Source organism: Somniosus microcephalus, chromosome 4, assembly GCF_052327205.1.
Source record: "Somniosus microcephalus isolate GS21.2 chromosome 4, FLI_Smic_1.0, whole genome shotgun sequence".
In the NCBI taxonomy this organism is placed as follows: domain Eukaryota; kingdom Metazoa; phylum Chordata; class Chondrichthyes; order Squaliformes; family Somniosidae; genus Somniosus; species Somniosus microcephalus.
Window position 1 is genome coordinate 318,034,222 of NC_140990.1, and position 22,986 is coordinate 318,057,207.

The 22,986-nt window shown below is 46.8% G+C and overlaps 1 protein-coding gene across 5 annotated transcripts in view; it reads right to left on the bottom strand.

Annotated features, from left to right (window-relative positions):
- Positions 1-22,986, bottom strand: part of prkag3a (protein kinase, AMP-activated, gamma 3a non-catalytic subunit) — a 67,620-nt gene that overhangs the window by 27,940 nt on the left and 16,694 nt on the right. Inside the window, exons 1-8 of one of the 5 annotated variants that reach the window (XM_085986805.1) lie at positions 21,428-21,855; positions 19,634-19,685; positions 18,001-18,107; positions 16,648-16,729; positions 14,505-14,563; positions 12,440-12,485; positions 4,556-4,610; positions 1,431-1,557 (exon numbers count right to left, since the gene is read on the bottom strand). In XM_085986805.1, coding sequence (XP_085842931.1) covers positions 1,431-1,557; positions 4,556-4,610; positions 12,440-12,485; positions 14,505-14,563; positions 16,648-16,729; positions 18,001-18,107; positions 19,634-19,685; positions 21,428-21,520 — 621 coding nt within the window. In that variant the 5' untranslated portion in view covers positions 21,521-21,855. Of the gene's footprint in view, positions 1-1,430; positions 1,558-4,555; positions 4,611-12,439; positions 12,486-14,504; positions 14,564-16,647; positions 16,730-18,000; positions 18,108-19,633; positions 19,686-21,404; positions 21,856-22,986 lie in introns of those variants that run through there. The other 4 variants (XM_085986804.1, XM_085986808.1, XM_085986806.1 and 1 more) reach the window with 4 other exon arrangements.

Sequence of the window (22,986 nt, forward strand, 5' to 3'; positions counted from 1 at the left end):
TAGGAGACTTTAAGCTCATTAGTGCTTAAGTGAATGGTTGACTCCCCCAGGACGATGATTTGCACATATGCGCCTAGCTCTGCTCAAATGGTATGTTGGCCTTCGTAGCGAGACGGTTCGAGTACAGGAACAAGGATGTCTTGCTGCAGTTGTACAGGGCTTTGGTGAGACCACATCTTGTGTATTGTGTGCAGTTTTGGTCGCCTTATCTGAGGAAGGATGTTCTTGCCATGGAGGGAGTGCAGCAAAGATTCACCAGACTGATACCTGGGATGGCAGGAATGACGTATGAGGAGAGATTGGGTCGATTGGGCTTATACTCGCTGGAGTTTAGAAGATTGAGAGGGGATCTTATTGAAACTTATAAAATTCTAACAGGACTAGACAGACTTGATGCAGGAAGGATGTTCCCAATGGCGGGGGAGTCCAGAACCAGGGGTCACAGTCTAAGGATAAGGGGTAAGCCATTTAGGACAGAAATGAGGAGGAATTTCTTCACCCAGAGAGTGGTGAACCTGTGGAATTCTCTACCACAGAAGACAGTTGAGGCCAATTCATTAAATATATTCAAGAAGGAGTTGGATATATTTCTTAAGGCTAAAGGGATCAAGGGATATGGAGAGAAGGCAGGGACAGGGTACTGAATTTGGATGATCAGCCATGATCGCACTGAAAGGCGGAGCAGGCTCGAGGGGCCGAATTGCCTACTCCTGCTGCTATCTTCTATGTTTCTATGTTTCTATTAACATACAGCACCCCCATGGCCAAAGCGACACTATGGCATGCATTTATAATCTCCCACCCCAAGACAAAGACAATTTTACAAGTAAAGGACGACATTCCGGAGACTGGAAAATATGAAACTCAAGTTGAAGACATGGCTACAGAAACAATGCGCTATTTTTGTTGATTATTCCGCCTCCATTTTTAGTGAATCATACAATTGTACAGTACAGAAGGAGGCCATTCGGCCCATCGTGCCTGCGCCGGATCTTTGAAAGAACTACCCAGTTAGTTCTGCTCCCCTGCCCTGTCCCCGTAGCCCTGTCAATATTTACTTTCACGTATTTATCCAATTCCCTTTTGAAAGTTACTATTGAATCTGTTTCCACCCCCCTTTCAGGCAGCGCGTTCCAGATCACAACAACTCGCTGCGTAAAAAAAAATTCTCCTCTTTTCCCACCTGGCTCTTTTGGCAAATATTTTAAATCTGTGCCCTCTGGTTACCGACCCTCCTACCACAAGAAACAGTTTCTCCCTATCTGTTCTATCCAAACCCCTCATAATTCTGAACACCTCCAATAAATCTCTCCTTCACCTTCTCCGCTCTAAGGAGAACAATCCCAGTTTCTCTAATCTCTGAACGAGAAAGAACATTTTGTCATTTATCTGGCACTTATCTTTAAACACAATGCAGACGAGAGACTTACAAAGAGGTGGAAGTATTTCAGGATACGTTTGTGGGTCAGGATGTAGAGCACGTTCCCAGACACAGGATCGATGACTGGCAGACGATGAATTTTATTCTTAATCAAAGAGTAAACTGCGTCAAATAGGCTAGGGGTGAGCGAGAAAACATAATTAATGGATTAAAATCAGAGAAGAGGGAATAGTTGAAACATAGAAACATGGAAGATAGGAGCAGGAGTAGGCCATTCGGCCCCTCGAGCCTGTTCCGCCATTCAATGCGATCATGGCTGATCATCCAAAATCAGTACCCTGTCCCTGCCTTCTCCCCATATCCCTTGATCCCTGTAGCCTTAAGAAATATATCTAACTCCTTCTTGAATATATTTAATGAATTGGCCTCAACTGCCTTCTGTGGTAGAGAATTCTACAGGTTCACCACTCTCTGGGTGAAGAAATTCCTCCTCATCTCTGTCCCAAATGGCTTACCCCTTATCCTTAGACTGTGACCCCTGGTTCTGGACTCCCCCGCCATCGGGATCATCCTTCCTGCATCTAGTCTGTCTAGTCCTGTTAGAATTTTATAAGTTTCAATGAGTTCCCCTCTCATTCTTCTAAACTCCAGCAAGTATAAGCCCAATCGACCCAATCTCTTCTCATACGTCATTCCTGCCATCCCAGGTATCAGTCTGGTGAATCTTCACTGCACTCCCACCATGGCAAGAACATCCTTCCTCAGATAAGGTGAGCAAAACTGCACACAATACTCAAGGTGTGGTTTCACCAAGGCCCTGTACAACTGCAAGACATCCTTGTTCCTGTACTCGAACCCTCTCGCTATGAAGGCCAACATACCATTTACCTTCTTAACCGCCTGCTGCACCTGCATGCTTACCTTCAGCGACTGGTACACAAGGACACCCAGGTCTAATTGCACTTCCCCTTCTCCCAATCTATTGCCGTTCAGATAATAATTTGCCTTCCTGTTTTTGCCACCAAAGTGGATAACCTCGCATTTATCCACATTATACTGCATCTGCCATGCATCTGCCCAATCACCCAACCTGTCCAAATCATAATGGAGTTTCTCTGCATCCTCCTCACAGCACACACGCCCACCCAGCTTTGTGTCATCTGCAAACTTGGAGATATTACATCTAGTTCTCTCGTCTGGATCATTAATATACATTGTGAATAGCTGGGGTCCTAGGACCGATCCCTGCGGTACCCCACTAGTCACTGCCTGCCACTCGGAAAAAGACCCGTTTATTCCAACTCTTTGCTTCCTGTCTGCCAACCAGTTCTCTATCCATGGTACTTAACAAAAATGTCAAACTTTGTGGGAAATATCACCTTGAGAAGGATGGGCATCTATCTGATGGGACCACCCTGGACCTGACTGATGAGGAGAGGATTAATTGTCTTTTATTTTTTAACTGCATATTAGTCTTTAATTCCCTGTTATCGTCTCACAGAGTGTTCACTTCCATACAACATCCTTCAGTTGGGGGATTAGTGACAGGAGCGTGTAGTACTCTGCTATCAGTACATCATTACACGTAGGCGATCAGCCGTGGCTCAATGGGCAACACTCTCGCCTCAGAGTCAGAAGGTTGTGAGGTTCAAGTCCCACTCCATGAGACGTGAGCTCAAAATCCCGGCTGACACTCTCACTGAGGGAGTGCTGCACTGTCAGAGGTGCCGTCTTCCAGCGAGATGTTATACCGAGGCCCCGTCTGCCCTCTCGGGTGGATGTAAAAGATCGCATGGCATTATTTTGAATAATATTTATCCCACACCTAATATCTAAAAACAGATGATCTGGCCATTATCATATTGCTGTTTGTGGGACCTTGCTGTGCTCAAATTGGCTGTCCCGTTTCCAACAGTGACTACGCTTCAAAAGTATTTGATTGGCTGTGCTGCTCGCGAAAGTAACTGGACATTTTGCGGCGGCGCTAAACACTACCGCCACGATCTCCTGCGCCGGCAGATTGTGACGTCAGTCGAGTGCGCAACGCCCCGTTAGCGCCCCAGACCGGATATTGAGTGGCGCCCCCTGCCTTACCGCCTGCCGCTAGCAACGACAGGTTGAGGGGAGCGTTTTGCAGTCAGAAAGGGACTAGGGGAGCGCTATTTAAAGGCGACCGCTTCCTGCCTTTTTTTGTCGGTGACATTTTTGCACCACGCATTCTGAGAGAGAGAGAGACTTCTGGAGAGATTCAACACTGTGTGAAGGAGTTTTGAGTACTGAGCAGCACTTTGCAGGTTCATTTTGATTTGCCCTTCCTTGCTTCACCAGCGCTCTGAGGTAGCGCCTCACTCCTCAGCGTTTGCGCCTTAAGACAGGTGTGAAGCGCCTGATTTAGCGTTCAAATCACCTCCAGGGGCGATAAAAGACAAGTTTGCTGTCGGAGGCGATAATTAGCGCCAGGCACTAAACTTTGCGCACGGCCAATAATGGCGCCCCAAATGGGGCGATACTGAATTTTTCCCCCCTGAGGTCGTGAAAGGTGATAAATGCAAGCCTTTTTTTTTACCAATGGATTCCAACTGGCTCAGAACTCTTCCTCTCCCTGCAGGATCGGCTTATTTCTATAATAATATCAGCACCACATCCACCACCTAAACAATCATTCCCTCCACCACCAGCGCACCGTGGCTGCAGTGTGTACCGTCTACAAGATGCACTGCAGCAACTCACCAAGGCTTCTTCAGCAGCACCTCCCAAAACCCGCGACCTCCACCACCTAGAAGGACAAGCGCAGCAGGCGCATGGGAACACCACCACCTCTAATTTCGCTCCAAGTCACACACCTTCCCGATTTGGACATATATCGGCCGTTCCTTCATCGTCGCTGGGTCAAAATACTGGAACTCCCTCCCTAACATCACTGAGTGAGAGTACCTTCACCACACGGGACTGCAGCGGTTCAAGAAGGCAGCTCACCACCACCTTCTCAAGGGCAACTAGGCATGGGCAGTAAATGCCGTCTTTGTTAGTGATGCCCACATCCCAAGAATGAATCAAAAAAATATACAGCATCTGCTATTTCTGTACAATATAACCAGGGTATGCTACTCCCCTGTAACATTGAGATAAAATTGGACATACTGCAGCTCCAATCGCACAGAGTAATCACTTTACCTGTCATTTGGGGAGATACTGACCAGTTTCTTAAAGGAATCTTGTAAATAAATCTCTGGGAAAAAGAGAAGAGTAAAATCATTGAACTGAATGAGGCCCAGGTACTTCATCATCTGATTTAAAGAAGGAATGTTCATGATGCTCGCTCAATATGAATAAATTACTCAACACAAAGATTAGAAATCCAAACCCAAACATTTTTTTTAAACATACATTACTTGTTGATCTCATCCAGGCCTTTGTTGCCTCCAGACTCGACTACTCCAACGCTCTCCTGGCCGTCCTCTCATCTTCCACCCTCCATAAACTTAAGCTCATTTGAAACACTTTCAACCGTTCACCCATCACCCCTGTGCTCGCTGACCTACATTGGCTCCTGGTCGACCAATGCCTCGATTTTAAAATTATCATCCTTGTGTTCAAATCCCTCCACGGCCTTGCCCCTCCCTACCTCGGTCACCTCCTCCAGCCCCTACAAGCCTTCGAGATCTCTGCGTTCCTCCAACTCTGGCCTCCTACGCGTCCCCTGCTCCCTTCGCACCACCGTTGGCGGCCATGCCTTCAGCCGTCTCGGCTCTAAGCTCTAGGATTCCTTCTCTAAATGTCTCCACCTCTCTCTCCTTTAAGGGGATGAAACATAGAACCATAGAAGATAGGAGCAGGAGTAGGCCATTCGGCCCCTCGAGCCTGCTCCGCCATTCAATGAGATCATGGCTGATCATCCAAATTCAGTACCCTGTCCCTACCTTCTCCCCATATCCCTTGATCCCTTCAGCCTTATGAAATATATCCAACTCTTTCTTGAATATATTTAATGAATTGGCCTCAACTGCCTTCTGTGGTAGAGAATTCCACAGGTTCACCACTCTCTGGGTGAAGAAATTCCTCCTCATCTCTGTCCTAAATGGCTTACCCCTTATCCTTAGACTGTGACACCTGGCTCTGGACTCCCTGACCATCGGGAACATCCTTCCTGCATCTAGTCTGTCTAGTCCTGTTAGAATTTTATAAGTTTCAATGAGATGGGGGTGGTGGTGGGGGCGGGGGTCAGTGGTAAGGGGAAGTCAGCAGCAGCAAAAGGTGAGGCTCGATAGAAGGGGGAGGCACAGAGGTGAACCGTAGGAGCAAGCCTGAGGCAAGTAGCAAGTGCCTGGCAGCAGCTGAGGCTTATCACTGAGCAGGAGGCTTTGTATAGCAACAAGACAAGCAGAGGAATCAACTGCCACAAAAATCCCTCCAAAAAAAATCCACAGAATTATTATAGAATCATAGACAAATACAGCACAGGAGGCCGCCATTCGGCCCATCGTGCCTGTGCCAGCTCTTTGGTAGAGCTCTCCAATTAGTCCCACTGCCCCTGCTCTTTCCCCACAGCCCTGCAAATGTTTCCTTTTCAAGTATTTATCCAATTCCCCTTTTGAAAGTTATTATTGAATCTGCTTCCACTGCCCTTTCAGGCAGCGCATTCCAGATCATCATAACTCGCTGGGTTAATTAAATTCTCCTCATGTTACCTCTGGTTCTTTTGCCAATCACCTTAAATCTGTGTCCTCTGCTTACCGACCCTTCTGCCGCTGGAAACAGTTTCTCTTTATTTACTCGATCAAAACCATCCAGGTTTTTGAACACCTCTATCAAATCTCCTCTTAACCTTCTCTGCTCTAAGGAGAACAACCCCAGCTTCTCCAGTCTCTCCACGTAACTGAAGTCCCTCATCCCCAGAACCATTCTAGTAAATCTCCTCTGCACCCTCTCTAAGGCCTTCACATCCTTCCTAAAGTGGGATGCCCAGAATTGAACATAACAGTCCAGCTGGGGCCTAACCAGTGTTTTATAAAGGTTTAGCATCACTTCCTCGCTTTTACACTCTATGCTTCTATTAATAAAGTCAAGGATCCCATATGCTTTTTATTAACAGCCTTCTCATTACCTTAAAGCTGGGTAAGTGTTTTAAGCAAAAGACATATATACAGGGAGAGAGATGACTCTGTCTCGATCCACCCTCCAAAAAAACCGCAGAGAACACGTGACGACAAAAGATAAAATATAAATTAAATTATAAATAAAACAGAAGGTTTCATCAATAAAGTCCTAGGTCCCAGCTGTTGTTTATTGAGGAGCAATTGCATTTTCGACAAAGCCAGGCGTGCACTCGTCACACACCTGGTACGTTTTCGAAAATAGTTGAGGAAAACCATCACATGGTTTCCAACAAGCAATGAGATTGCTATGAATCATGCAAATCAGCCAGTAGAGAGGGTTTTTCTTCCCAAATTTGCAGCCCAGTTAAAACCGCTTTGTGATGTCCCTTTGTCATCGTGATGTTGCGCTTTGTTACGGTCAGGTGGTTGCCAGGGACCCTTGGCCTACAAATATTTTAAGCCCTATCGTTCCAACGGATCAATCACAGCACTCAATCCTGCTGAATCCCTGGAGACCCCCCGTGCCCCAACCCCCACCCACCCCCCACCCTACCCAACACAGCGACAGTCCCACGGTTCAGTCAATCAGAGATGGAGTCAGCATGAGCAGTCACCTGATCACCTGCAGCCCAGTGAAATTGCTAGAATTTGATACAAAAGACCGGCTGTGTGATGACAATTGGCTGAGGTCACGTGATCATCGTAGGCCCAAGAGATTGCTGAAGTGCCAATCAACTGGAAAGGTCACAATCACTATTGGTTTACAAGTGTTCATAAAGGACATCCACCAATTTTTTACTGAGAATCACAGAATGGTTACAGCACAGAAGGAGGCCAGTCGGCCCGTCGAGCCCGTGCCGGCTCTCTGCAAGAGCACTTCAGCTAGTCCCACTCCCACGCCCTTTCCCCGTAGCCCTGCAAATGTTTTTCCTTCAGGTACTTATCCAATTCCCTTTTGAAAGCCATGATTGAGTCTGCCTCCACCACCCTTTCAGGCAGTGCATTCCAGATCCTAACCACTCGCTGCGTAAAAAAGTTTTTCCTCATGTCGCCTTTGGTTCTTTTGCCAATCACCTTAAATCTGTGTCCTCTGGTTCTTGACCCTTCCATCAATGGGAACAGTTTCTCTCTATCTACTCTGTCCAGACCCCTCATGATTTTGAACACCTCTATCAAATCTCATCTCAATCTTCCCTTCTCTAAGGAGAACAACCCCAGCTTCTCTAGTCTATCCACGTAACTGAAGTCCTTCATCCCTGGAATTATTCTTGTAAATCTTTTCTACACCCTCTCTAAGGCCTTCACATCCTTCCTAAGGTGCCCAGAATTGGACACAATATTCAAGTTGAGGCCGAACCAGTGTTTTATACAGATTCATCATAACTTCCTTGCTTTTGTACTCTATGGGCTGGATTTTGTCAATGGGGATGTGATGGAGGCGGGATTCCCACTTTTTGGGTTGTAGTCCCGCCTCCATCGACTTGTGGCCAATCCACGCGATTTTCCCTTGATTGACGTTGTTAAGCCCGCCCAGCGGGTTCAGCAGGCCAATTAAGGGACACCTGGTTACTGGTGACATCAGCGATTGACATTTCATCTGTCAAGAGCTTTTGACAGATGAAAAATCAGCGTTTGACAGCTCTGTGAAGCTGTCAAACACTGACAATCTGTCTTCTAACTTGAGTCCTTCTACTCAGACTCAGTTAGAGATCTCTTCAGACCAGAAAGCAGAATGCTGCAGCTTTTGACAGTCCAGCGGCCATTCTGCTTTCTGTGCCAGTGAGCTGAGGGACTCCCGAGAACTGAAGGAAGGAAGCCTGCAGGAGAAAGTAAAGGTAAGTGAAACTTATTAAAACACTTTACACTTACCTCACACACTTACCCCTGCACACATGCACCCATCAGTCACCTGCACAATGGACATCTTGACCCCTCCAACCCCTTCAGACCGACGGTCCACCTCGCTAACATGGCGTGGTCCGGAGCCGTCGGGAAGCCCACACTTCAGGGCTAAAAATAGGGATTAGGCAAAAAACTGCCTGTTAACTACCTGTTAACAGGCTGTTAATTGGCACTAATCCCTTCCCGCCTCGGGGAGGCAGCTCCTAGCACAGGTCGGATACCCGCCTCCTGGGACATTGGCACGGAGGCGGGTTGGGGGCGGGATGAGTTCCTGCCCCCCAATTCTGCAATTTTCCCATCACTCCCGCCTCCAAACCCGCCTCCACGGGGCTTGAAAATTCGAGCCCTGTGCCTCTATTTATGAAGCCCAAGATCCCGTATGCTTTTTTAACCGTTTTCTCAATCTTCTCAATGATTTGTGCACATATACCCCCAGGTCTCTCTCTGTTCCTGCACCCACTGTAGGATTGTACCCTTTAGTTTATATTGCCTTTCCGTTCTTCCTACCAAAATGTATCACTTCGCACTTTTCTGCGTTAAATTTCATCTGCCATGTGTCCGGCCATTTCACCAGCCTGTCTATGTCCTGTTGAAGTCTATCACTCTCCTCCTCATTGTTCACTATACTTCCAAGTTTTGTGTCATCTGCAAATTTTGAAATTGTGCCCTGTACACCCAAGTCCAAGTCATTAATATATATCAAGAAAAGCAGTGGTCCTAGTACCGGCCCCTGGGGAACACCACCTTCCTCCAGTCCGAAAAACAACCGTTCACCACTACTCTCTGTTTCCTGTCACTTAGCCAATTTCGTATCCATGCTGCCACTGTCTCTTTTTATTCCATGGGCTTCAACTTTGCTGGCAAGCCTATTATGTGGCACTTTATCAAATTATTACAATATTATAAATTGTTGCCTGAAACACTCAGTGCGTCATTGAATTTTGTATATTGCTTCCCAACAAACTCTTGTTCCTCCCGAGTTCCTAATATGCCATCCTACGTGCTGTTCCTCCTCCCTGTGTTGCAATGAAGACTTGTTCCCACCTCCTACTCCAACTCATGGTTTCACAGGACCTCAACACCGCGGAATTCTTCACTTACAAACAAACGAACAATAACTGACGGGTAAAGAGCCTCTGGCCATCCAATTGTGATACCTTGTGATACCTTTATATTCACTCTCCGCCCCACCCAAAACCATGTGATCTCCTGGGAGAGACGAAAAAACAGATAAAAACCCAGGCCAATTTGGGGGGGAAAAAAATCTGGGAAATTCCTCTCTGACCCATCTAGGCGATCAAAACTAGTCCAGGAGCTCACACTGGCCCTGAATTCCCTGCAGTACCCACCTTCTGTAAGAGGTGCTCTCCGCCCCAGCCAGAAACAGGTCCAGCTCTCGCTCGACGGGATTCAGCGAATCAACATCCACCGCACCAGACGGCAGCCTGTTCCAGAGGTCCAATATTCTCTGGGGAAAGAACCACTTCCTGACATCTAACCTAGATCTGGCCTTATACAGCTTACAATTGTGACCCTTGGTCCTCCCCTTCCTCAACTATTCTTCCTCTGATAATCTTACGCCTTTCAAAACCCAACACTGGCATCGTATTACTACGATATCTCGATTTTACACCATCTTCTCTGCTACTCTTTAGCCTTGGTGCTGTCCTACACGATGGATCTTCACCCTTCACCTGAGTTTCTCAATTAAAAAAATGGACCTTTGCCAGTGCTGTTCTCAGCCAACTACCAGCCTGCCACCTAACTTCAGTGGACTTTTGCAAGTGTGGGAGAGTGCGTCCTCCTTATTGGGAGAGTGCGTTCCACTTGGTGCCAGTTGTGGCTCAGTGTGTAGCACTCTGGTCTCAGACTCAGAAAGTCTAGGCTGACACTCCCAGTGCAGTGCTGAGGGAGCGCCGCGCTGCCGGAGGTGCCGTTTTTCGGATGAGACGTTAAAACCGAGGCCCCGTCTTCCCTCTCAGGTGATTGTAAAAGATCCCATGTCCCTATTCAAAGAAGGGCAGGGGAAACATAGAAACATAGAAGATAGGAGCAGGAGTAGGCCATTCGGCCCCTCGAGCCTGCTTCATCATTCAATGAGATCATGGCTGATCATCCAAACTCAGTACCCTGTCCCTGCCTTCTCCCCATATCCCTTGATCCCTTTAGCCTTAAGAAATATATCTAACTCCTTCTTGAATATATTTAATGAATTGGCCTCAACTGCCTTCTGTGGTAGAGAATTCCACAGGTTCACCACTCTCTGGGTGAAGAAATTCCTCCTCATCTCAGTCCCAAATGGCTTACCCCTTATCCTTAGACTGTGATCCCCTGGTTCTGGACTCCCCCACCATCGGGAACATCCTTCCTGCATCTAGTCTGTCTAGTCCTGTTAGAATTTTATAAGTTTCAATGAGATCCCCTCTCATTCTTCTAAACTCCAGCGAGTATAAGCCTAATCGACCCAATCTCTCCTCATACGTCATTCCTGCCATCCCAGGTATCAGTCTGGTGAATCTTCACTGCACTCCCTCCATGGCAAGAACATCCTTCCTCCGATAAGGGGAGTTCTCCCCGGTGTCCAGGCCAATTATTATCTCTCAACCAACATCACCGAAACAGATTGTCTGGTCATTTATCTTGTTGCTGCCTGTGGGAGCTTGCTGTGCACAAATTGCCTGCCGTGGTTCCTACATTACAACAGTGGCTACACTTCAAAAAGCACTTCATTGGCTGTAAAGCGCTTTGGGACGTCCTGAGGTCGTGAAAGGCGCTGTAGAAATACAAGTTATTCCTTTAATTATCTAGACGTCTCAGTGGTATGGTCAAACATGGTATTGGGTTTCAATGGCCCAGAAATTCGGGTCCCCACGGGTGAGTACGCGTAGTGTACTCACCCGTAGGCCCAACGAAAGTGCCGTTTTCGTGCATGCACTGTGCACGCGCGGGAAACCGGAACTTCCGTTCCCTTAAAGGAAGGGGTTCACCGGTCGAACGCGTGCGCCGGAGAGGCAGCGCGTGCGCAGGAGCTTACGTTTTTTTTTGCAGGTTTCTCCGGGAGGGTAAGTCTCCAGCAGTTACACTTTTAAAAAGCAGTCGCAAGGCCTGCTTTTAACAAGGTAAGTGGTGAATTAAGTAAAATTAAAACATTTTTTCCACAGGTTTATTATTTTTAAATACTTTAAATAAAGGTAAGTTTATTTTTAGCCCCGTTAGAAACTGTAATTAATTTTTTCAAAAATTTAAATTATTGTTTAAAAGAGTTATTTCATGTAATTTATAGTTTATTTTAAAAATGTGACTTAAAAAAAAAAATATTTGAAGTTTGAGTGATGTTTTGAGGCTTATAGTATTTATAAGTTTGACAGCTCTTCCTGTCAAATTTATGAATGGGCATTCCCTGCTACCATTGGCTCTCCATGGCCCACGTGATCCCAGGGGATGCTTCAAACTAACTGCGCCCCTGGGATACGCAAGCACTGCGCGCCGGCAGTTGGAGCAGGCCCAGGATCGGAATCCCACGCGGGCCCACAGCTCAACGGCCGGCGCGCTAGGTAAGTGCAGGTTGGGGGCTTGCACCCGCGGGAAGCCCCGACCCGAATTTCTGGGCCAATATGTCAGGCACATAGTTGACCAAATGCGCACAACCTGCAATCAGCACTCTCTATGAATTCCTGCATCTCTCACAGCCGTAGTATCAGAGAACCACTGGACTGGACCAGTAAGGTTCCATCAACTCCTGTAGCCAGGCCGCAATTTGTGTTTTTGCTCGATGTTCCAGTCCAGCCCCCTGACATGCTCATGGTGCACATCTCTGTTAGATATGGAAAGGTGATATATCCCTATAATATGACTGGCAGCAAAACATTGGTAACGGAGGTGGAGCAACATCACCGAGGCAAGTGAACAAGAAATATGTAACCAAGCAACTTTTACGGGGAAAAATTAATCTATAGTAAAATTAATCACAAACACGCACACGCATGGGCACTCACACGCACACACATGCCCACACACACACAATCCTGAATGAAGTTAACCACTGCAGGGACCCGCTCACCTCGCCAAGTCTCAATCTTATGTTCCTCCAATTCATAGATTTGCACCTGAAAGAGAAAGTTTGAAATGAAATACTAACCCTGATCAGTTAAAAGAAGCTTCTCACAAGGAGACCACAGGCTAACAGCAAGCCCTTCCCGCAAAGCCTGGCAAAGGGCAGTGAGCCAACACTACAAGGACAACACTCCACTTCAGAAGGAACACTGGCATCCCTGTGACCCAGATGAATTCCAAGGAATTCCACAACCTCCACCACCTAGAAGGACAAGGGCAGCAGGCGCCTGGGGACACCACCACCTCCAAGTCCCCTCCAAGTCACACACCATCCTGATTTGGAAATATATCGGCCGTTCCTTCATCGTGGCTGGGTCAAAATCCTGGAACTCCCTCCCTAACAGCACTGTGGGAGTATCTTCACCACACGGACTGCAGCGGTTCAAGAAGGCGGATCACCACCACCTTCTCAAGGGCAACTTGGGATGGGCAATAAATGCTGGCTTTGCCAGTGACGCCCACAACCCAGGAACGAATTTTTAAAAAATGACCAAGCTATCGCAACCCGCAAACAAATCAGTGTCCTCACAAACCCTATTGTCCACTCTAATCTACGAACGTGTTTTTCTATAGGTACAGTATGACAAAACAGTACAGTTACTGCACAGAATATATGTAATTTTTTCCTGAATGCAACAAAAAGAGGCAGTTTGAGCTGGGTTCATGTTGGACTAGGGTGTTTTAACTGACTAAAAATACGGTAAGCTTTAGCTGGTGTCAGCTTGGCTCAATTAACAGCACTCTTGCCTCCGAGTCCTCAGCCTCTCCAGGACTTCAGCATGTAATCTAAGCCGAGAGTACTGCACTGTTGCAGGTGCCGTCTGACCTGCCTCTCCGTTGCTGTCATTCAGGTATCACAACTTGAAGAAGCACAGGGAGTCCTCCCCAATGTCCTGGCTAACACCCCTCCCTCAAACCAACATCACCAAAACAGATTAACTGGCCATTCATCTTTTGGGTGTTTTGGGGGCAGAATGGCTGCCATTTTTGCCCAATAGTCACCGCACTCTATGGCTAGTGGTCTCACACCGATTGTAGCCTTGAATCCCTCCATGGCCTCGCCCCCTTCCCTATCTCTCTGTCAGCTCCTTCAGCCCTACAATCCTCCACAATCTCGGTGTTCCTCCAATTCTGGTCACTTGCGTATCCCCAATTTTCATTGTCCCGCCATTGGCGGCCGTGCCTTCAGCTGCCTGGACCCTAAGCTCTGGAATTCCCTCCCTAAACCTCCCCGCTTCTCTACCTCTCTCTCCTCCTTTAACAGGGTTAAGGGATTGGCAGGATAGATGCTGAGACGTTGTTTCCCCTGGCTGGAGTGTCTAGAACTCAGGGGGCATAGTCTCAGGATAAGGGGTCGGCCATTTAAGATTGAGATGAGGAGGAATTTCTTCACTCAGAGGGTTGTGAATCTTTGGAATTCTCTACCCCAGAGGGCTGTGAATGCTGAGTCTTTGAGTATATTCAAGGCTGAGATAAATAGATTTTTGGACTCTAGGGGAATCAAGGGATATGGAGATCGGGCGGGAAAGTGGAGTTGAGGTCGATGATCAGCCATGATCTTATTGAATGGCGGAGCAGGCTCGAGGGGCCGTATGGCCTACTCCTGCTCTTATTTCTTATGTTCTTTAAGACGCTCCTTAAAACCGACCTCATTGACCAAGCTTTTGGTCACCTGTCCTAATAGCTCCCTATGTGGCTCGGGGTCAAATTTCCGTCTGATAACGCTCCTGTGAAGCATCTTGGGACGTTTTACTACATTAAAGGTGCTGTATAAATGCAAGTTGTTGTTAAAGGCACCCCGATTGTATGCTGTAGGAGTGGCTTTCACCCTCTGTTCGTTGCACATTGAGCTTAAACAAAGAGATCGATCCAAACAGCCCAGCTTAGTCTTTAAGAACACACATGGTGACTACAGGCTGCGGACTACAAACCCTTCTAGCCTCCGTTCAACTCTGGAAATGCTGACCCTTGATCAAAGAAAAGGACTAAAAGTGTATGAGGCTCATTCTTACCATTGGAGATGTGTAGTATCTGTGCAAGATGTTGATGAAGTCAGTAATTGTCAGCATGCCTGCAGAGAGCAGAAAGAGGGCCAGAGTTACACAGAGGGTCGTGGGTCAACATCAACGCCAGCATTGTGAGCGAGCGAGAGAGAGAGAGAGAGAGAGAGAGAGAGAGATGTCCATCGGCAAGGCCGCTGGTTCGTGGCTTCCATCGAACAGACTGAACCACTCAATGTGAACCCTGACAGACTGGTAAAGGTCCCCAAAAACCCAAATGGAATTTGAATTATTCAGTGATGATATACAGGGACCCTGATCCTTGGGTATACAGGAGATTCTGCCTGCAAACCAGTGATATGATCATTGGGTAATTAGGAGATTCTCATTGTCAGCAACGTCAGGTAACAGGATACACAGGCACGATAGCAAACGTCTTTTGTCTCCACTAGTTCTATCACCATCTCATCTCGTTTTGAATACCTCTTAATTTCTCTTCTCTTGTTGTCTTTTCCAGTCTTGACAAAGGGTTTGACCCGAAACGTTGACTCTATTTTCTCTCCACGGATGTTGCCTGGCCTGCTGAGTTTTTCCAACATTTTCTGTTGTTATTTAGGATACACAGGCAATTCGGCTCAGCCTCACTATAACAAATTGACAGTGTTCAGTCCAAGCCCCTCTGCAAACCCCAGTGAATGCACTGACTGGTGCGATACTGAGCCATACCAACCAGAAAAGTTTTATGCTTCATCCCTGGTCTGTGCTCTAGTGTCAGGTTGCTTTCGTGGGCGAGCGCCCTTGCCTCAGAAGGTCGTGGGTTCAAGTTCCCACTCCAGAGACTTGAGCACATAATCTCGGCCGACACTCCACTGCAGTGCAGTGCTGAGGGAGCGCTGCACTGTCGGAGGCGCGGTCCCATCGGTGAGATGTTAAACCAAGGCCCCTCGTCTGCCTGTCCCGCTGGTTCAGACAGACATTAAAGATCCGCTAGCGCTACGTGAAGATGGTTAGGGAGTTCTCCTGGAGCCCTGGCCAGCATTCTTCCCAAAACTAGCGGGATCATTCTGAACATGCATTGGGCAGGGGGGATGGAGCTACAACGGGTTTTAACATTCCACTCCCAGAGAGTGGGGAGAGTGTGGAAATCGCTACCACATGGGGTAGTTGAGGCAAATAACGTAGATGCATTTAAGAGGAAGCTAGATAAACACATGAAGGAGAAAGGAATAGAAGGGTATGTTGATGGGGTGAGATGAAGAAGGGTTGCAGAAGGTTCATGTGGAACATGATGTAACTAGCCCCGTCAAAAGAAACAGATTTAATGGCTCAATCCATTTATCGCAGTCTGTGGAATCTTGCACAACGTGGTTGCCTCATCCATCAGCCTAACACAAACTGCACTGCAGATTGACTTATTGTACCTGAAACACTGAGGGATCTTTCGGAGAGACTTGATAAGCCGCTACATAAGTTAGCTCATGGTGATGTGGCTCAGTGGGTAGCACACTCGCCTCTAAGCCAGAAGATTGTGGGTTCAAGTCAAACTTCAGAGACTTGAGCACAATATCTAGACTGATACTCCAGTGCAGTGCTGAGGGTGCGCTGCACTGTTGGAGGTGGTAGCTTTCGGATGAGACATTAAACCAAGGCTCTGTCTACCCTCTCAGGTGGACGTAAAAGTTCCCATGGCACTATTTCGAAGAGTGTCCTGGCCAATATTTATCAATGAAAGAGTTCGGCTGCTGTGTTCTCCTACATAACATCAGTGATCACACTTCAAAAGTACTTAATTGGCTGTAAAATGAGGTCATGAAAGGTGTTATATAAATTCAAGTTCTTTCTTTGATGTTACTAATCAATTCTGACTGATGATTAAATCTTACAAACACTTGCCTGGATGAGTGCAGCTCCAACAACACTCAAGAAGCTCGACACCATCCAAGACAAAGCAGCCCGCTTGATTGGCACCCCATCCACCACCTTAAACATTCACCCCCTCCACCAAAGGCATACCGTGGCTGCAGTGTGTACTTCTCAAGGGTAACTAGGGATGGGCAATAAATGCTGGCCTTGCCAGCGACGCCCACATCCCATAAACAAATTTTTAAAAAGGGTCTGTTCCCATCACTTTTAGATGCACAGGTTTAAAACTCACCCACAAAGCACTGCTCCTTACTGTTCCAGAGTGGAGCAGCTCTCACCCCATTAGCGACCATTGCCAAGAATGCTTTCTTCACCTGTGCAGAGAGACGAGGAAACAAAACTCAGCTTTTCTCTCGCTCTGTATGTCTTTCCCCCATCCCTCCCGAAGGCCGTGTCTCTCGCTGGGGGTCCAGTGTCACAGGCAGTGCCAGCTCCCCATCAATGGGCATGTAATTGGCAAATGAACTTCGATATAGATAAGTGTGAGGTAGTACATTTTGGTAGGAAGAATAAGGAGGCCACATACTCCTTGGAAAATAAGTGTCCAAATGGGGTAGAGGAGCAGAGGGATCTGGGGGTACAGATACACAGATCACTGAAAGTCATGATAACAAGACAAACAAAACACTGGGGTTCATTTCTAGAGGGATAGAATTAAAAAGCAGAGAACTTATGTTAAACTTGGTTAGACCACACTTGGAGTACTGTGAACAGTTCTGGTCTCCATATTATATTTTTATAATATGGAGACCAGAACTGTTCACAGTAGTCCAAGTGTGAACTTGCTGGGTCAAAATCCTGGAATTCCCTTCCATAAGCACCGTGGGAATACCTCCGCCACACGGACTGCAGCGGTTCAAGACATCCCTCAGCCCTCTCTTTTCCAGAGAAAAAAGCCCCAACCTGTTCAATCTTTCCTGATAGGTATAACCTCTCAGTTCTGGTATCATTCTCGTAAATCTTTTTTGCATCTTCTCCAGTGTCTCTATATCTTTTTTTTAAATTATTCGTTCATGGCAGGTGTGTGTCACTGGCAAGGCCAGCATTTTTTGCCCATCCCTAATTGCCCTTGAGAAGGTGGTGGTGAGCCGTCTTCTTGAACCGCTGCAGTCCGTGTGGTGAAGGTGCTCCCACAGTGCTGTTAGGGACGGAGTGCCAGTATTTTGACCCAGCGACGATTATGAAAGGGCTTGATAGAGTAGACGGAGAGAAGGTGTTTCCACTTGTAGGAGAGACCAGAACTAGGGGCTATAATCATAAGATAGTCACTAATAAATCCAATGCGGAATTCAAGAGGAACTTCTTTACCCAGAGAGTGTGGAACTCGCTACCACAGGGAGTGGTTGAGACAAATAGCATTGATGCAGTTAAGGGGAAGCTCAATAAGTACATGAGGGAGAAAGGAATAGAAGGATCTGCTGATAGGGTGAGATGAAGGAGGGTGGGAGGAGGCTCGTGTGGAGCATAAACACCGGCACAGACCATTTGGACCGAATGGCCTGTTTCTGTGCTGTAAATGCTATGTAAGCCCTGCTCTTTGCGAATGTTCCCTCTCTCATACCCACTGCCCCATCCCTTCTCTCACCTGCAAAGTTGTATCAAAGACAACGAGCTTAGAACTGGTTGGGATGGCATCATAGCACTGATGGGCTTTCATAAAATTCATATAGATGTCGGCATCAGGTTCCAGCCCTGTTGGGGAAGAATCAGAGTCAGATTAAACTGCTTTCAATGTCAACACTGAATCACAAATTGTACCTCTGCCTGTCCCGTCCCGCCCTGTCAGTATGTCGCTCTCCACTTCTCCATGCCTGTCTGAAACAGCCGAACCCGAAGCTGCCTATAAAACGAGTCAGGTGCCATCTGCAGTTGAAGCTGAATGTGGATAAGTGTGCAGTATTGCACATTGGAGGAAACAAATGGGTAACATGGGCATCCCACAAATGGTGTTGAAAAATCAAAGGGCGGATATGAGAGAGATCATGGTGAGGGGTGGGGGCGGGCAGGGGAGGTTAATGGACTTGATAATTAACATGTCCGCCTCTTGAATGGGGCAGAAATCGCATCATGTAGAAGGTCAGTGTCTTTATAGATGACACTTTGACCACGCTCGATCAGCTCCGATGGATGGGTCTCATTGTTCGCATGCCCGATACGAGACTTCCAAAACAAGTGCTCTACTCAGAGCTCCGGCACGGCAAGAGAGCCCCACGTGGGCAGAGGAAACACTTCAAGGACACCCTCAAAGCCTCCTTGAAAAAGTGTAACATCCTCACCGACACCTGGGAATCCCTGGCCCAAAACAGCACAAAGTGGAGAAGCATCCGGGAAGGCACCGAACACCTCGAGTCTCTTCGCCGGGAGCAAGCGGAAGCCAAGCGCAGGCAGCGCAAGGAGCGCACGTCAACCCAAGCACCCCAGCCACCCGCCCCTTCAACCACGGTCTGCCCCACCTGTGACAGAGACTGTAGGTCCCGCATTGGACTCATCAGTCACCTGAGAACTCATTTTTAATGTGGAAGCAAGTCATCCTCGGTTCCGAGGGACTGCCTAAGAAGAGAAGAAAAAGAGATGACACTGGGTCCATGTGATCTCCTGGACTGGTTTTCATCGCCTGGGGGCGGGGGGGCGTTGGGGGGAGAGGAATTTTCCAGCGTTTTTTTCCCCAATTGGCCTTAGGTTATTTCTCTGTTTTTCTGCCTCTATCAGGAGATTCGATGGCTACAGGGGGGGGGGGGGGGGAGTTGCGGGAAGGGAAGAAGTGTCTAGTCATGATGCTTTGGCCATCATGGTGTGGGGTTGGCTTGATGGACCAGCTGGTCTTTCCTGCCTGTCAATTTTGTATGTTCATATTACCATTTACGCATGAACATACAAAATTGATGGGCAGGAAAAGACCAACTGGACCATCAATCCTGTCGCACACTCATGGTGTCCGGCCATCACAGCTAGATACTTCCAGGGGTCGGTTGATGCCCATCTGTGGGTCCTCATTGTTATTTATCATAACTTCTTATATTGTCAAATTAGCCCATCATAAATTAACATAATTCAGGAATCTGTGAGGTTAAATTATTGGTTTTAACATAATATTAAATCTAAGAATGTGAAATGTATTTACTGTACAAGTAAAGAATCTCTGGTCCAGATTTTATGCACTCAGGTGGTTGATGTGTGGTCCTTTCAAAAATAATTATTGAGTTAAAGTCTGTACTCACCAATCTTGTCGGGCAGAAACTTTTCAAACAGGCTGCTGTCCAGATCTGAAAACTGAACAACAGAATGAGAGTTGCAGGTTATTACCCAACTGTTTAACACAAGGGGTCACCTAAACCCAGGTGCGCAGGTGCTAAACACCATCAGCTGTTGTGTAGATTCAGTCAGTACAGTACACTCACACACACACACAGCATGTGTCAGTCCCAACCCTTCATCTCCTCTCCATCATATCATAAGTCTCCTTTTCCCACAGGGATTGTGACTCATTGAGGTCAACAACATCTATGACCCATTTAGTTCAACAGGCGCCTATGTAAACATTATGAAGTTTGGTAAAGTTTACCATTAGAGTTATTCAATACAAGACAGCAACGCCGCGCTCTAAACTGGAAGATATTGAGGGTAGGAATCAGTAACCATCGGCATTATAGAAATAAGATCCCTCATTTCTTTCCTCGGTTCACAACTGTGGCCTCAGAGTTGCAGAGGAACAGTCTACAGTGATAGAAGGATCTGGAACTTTTAAAGATGGACAAGAGGGACGGTTATCACAGTGCATCACCGAACATGTGACGAGACAGAGCGGTAGAGAAAAAGAGAGCAAGTGAGAGAAATAAAGATTGTGGGAGAAAGAAAGATGGGTTCAGAAAGGAGAGGGCGATTTGGATATGAGAGAGGAGAACATGGGAGAAAACGAAAGATGTGCAGTGAGATGACAGGATATGAATGGGGAAAGGTATGGAGTCAGAAAAAGCATGACCAATTCAGAGGTGCGGAACAGAAAGGGAACAATTTAGACTGAAATATGTAGATAGAGAAAGAGAAGAAGGGAGGAACATAAGAACATAAGAAATGGGAGCAGGAGTAGGCCATTTGGCCCCTCGAGCCTGCTCCGCCATTTAATGAGATCATGGCTGACCAGTGAGCCACGTACAGATACAAAGAGGAGGGAAAGGTGTGAGGCCAAAAAAGGAGTGCAGAGAAAGCGGATGAAGTGGGCAGAAACAGGGGAGGTGAATCTGTCAAAACATCAGATCTGATTTCTTGCAGTGACAGCATAAGGAGGGAGAGTAAGAAGCAGAGAATAAAAGCCGGACTCACAGTGAAGTGTTTTCTCCACTAGCTGGGGATAGGGAAGGATTGTGACTGAGCGCGCGCGGGGTGGAGGGAGGAGAAGATGGCAGGCAGCTAAACACGCAGTGAGAGAAAGTATGATGGAAAATTTCTCAAGCCTCAAGAAACGTGGGGAGAAGATGGAGGAATTTTTATCTGAGGTAACACATCACGAGAGCCCCATGTAAATTGTAACCTGCATTGCTCAGTTTATCCCTGACCGTTCGCTATTTCCACAGGCCCATTTATTATTTTTCCTTAGTGCAAGGGCACGTCAGGAAAACCATGTTTATAATTGGCTTTGAAGCAAGTTTTTAACTTTGCTCTGCACTTTTGGAGAAAGTTACTGACAGCCCAACAAATACAGAGAGCGTGCGAGAGAGCAAGAAAAACACAGTGGGAATGTGTGACAGAGAGTGATGTAGACAGAGTGAGAAAAAGATGTATAAAGAAGAAAATTGAATGAGATAGAGAGCGAGCGAGAGAGAAGAAATAGTGACAGGTGCAAATTGAAATAACAGATGAGTCAGAAGGCCTATCGAGGGAGGGGGAGAGACAGAATAAGAGCAAGCAAGGGAGAGGAACAGAAGTTGCTACGCAGAGAATTAAACACAGTACTTATGAGGGGGAAAAAAACAAGACACTGCTGGCACTGACCCTCTGTTTTACGTTACCAGTACCTGTTCTATTGGCTCCTCACTAGCTTCTTGCATTCTGCCCCTGGCTGGCTCGGTAGAGATAGAGTTTAAACTGCACACTATGGGTGTCTCCATATACTACAGTACAACACTTCCATTCCTGATCTGGAATGCAAACAGCCTGTTTCACTGCCTAAATTTGTCACATCAGCAGACTTGTTTGGGAGTTCTCCTTAGCAGGACAGAGCTGCCTGTAGCTTGATATATATATACCAGAGCTTCATTAAGCACTCTGCTGTGTGCCGCCCAGTCACTGAAGGCTCAAGCTTAAATCACAAACGCGAGTGAATGGTTTAGGATTACAAGAGGTTAATTTAATCGAGTGCCGAATCTGTCCATTAGTGAAGGGGTATTTGGGCGCTATATAAATGCAAGTCGTTCTTTTCTTTTTTGCCATCCACCGCCCCCCCCCCCCCACCTCCACATTGCTGTTAAGTTGTTCCCAACAAGGGTAATCTATTATTGGAATGCAGGTCGAGGGCACTTGGCTCAGTGGATAACTCTTATTGCTTCGGTTCTGGGCACATTTCAGATGCAGATGGACCTGCCGTGTGTTTCCAGCATTTATATCCTTGGAATTCATTCTTTTAAGATCGAAATGAAACACTGCTTAACATCATTTCTTAATTTACTTAGTCTTCTCTTGCACTTTTTCCACTTTGGTGATGCTCTGAATCTTGACCCTTCACATAGGGGTCTCAATAAAAAATGACACTTTGGAAAATTCCATTTTATTATTACAATAAATGCTGTTACAACACCAATCCCATTGTACCTAGGACATAACGTACCCCCATCACAAACTCCAGCTGCACCCCCTCCCCCCCCATTGTAATCCATGTTTATTGGTTATTGGTCACCTCGCCACCTCTCACGCCTCCTTTGGTTGCGACTTAAAACTTTCCAGAACCAGGGGTCACAGTCTAAGGATAAGGGGTAAGCCATTTAGGACTGAAATGAGGAGGAATTTCTTCACCCAGAGAGTGGTGAACCTGTGGAATTCTCTACCACACAAGGCAGTGGAGGCCAATTCATTAAATATATTCAAGAAGGAGTTAGATATATTTCTTAAGGCTAAAGGGATCAAGGGATATGGGGAGAAGGCAGGGACAGTGTACTGAGTTTGGATGATCAGCCATGATCTCATTGAATGGCAGAGCAGGCTCGAGGGGCCGAATGGCCTACTCCTGCTCCTATCGTCTATGTTTCTATGTTACCTCTTTTTGGTCACCTGTCCAAATTATCTCTTTATGTGGCTCGGTGTCAAATTTTGTCTGATTACGTTCCTGCGAAGCGCCTAGGGGCATTTTTACTACATTAAAGGCGCTATATAAATGCAAGCTGGTGGTGTTGTTACTAATACATATGATGTTCTTGCAGGACATTGGGAAAATAATCTTGATCGACAATGCCCAAAGCAAACTGGCCTGAGGCTATATGAATATGGATCAACGCATAATGATACAGCATGCTGATGTTGTGCTGTTTATGTAGACAAGATAGAGATACACAGTACACCCAGACACTGTGCCAACATGTTC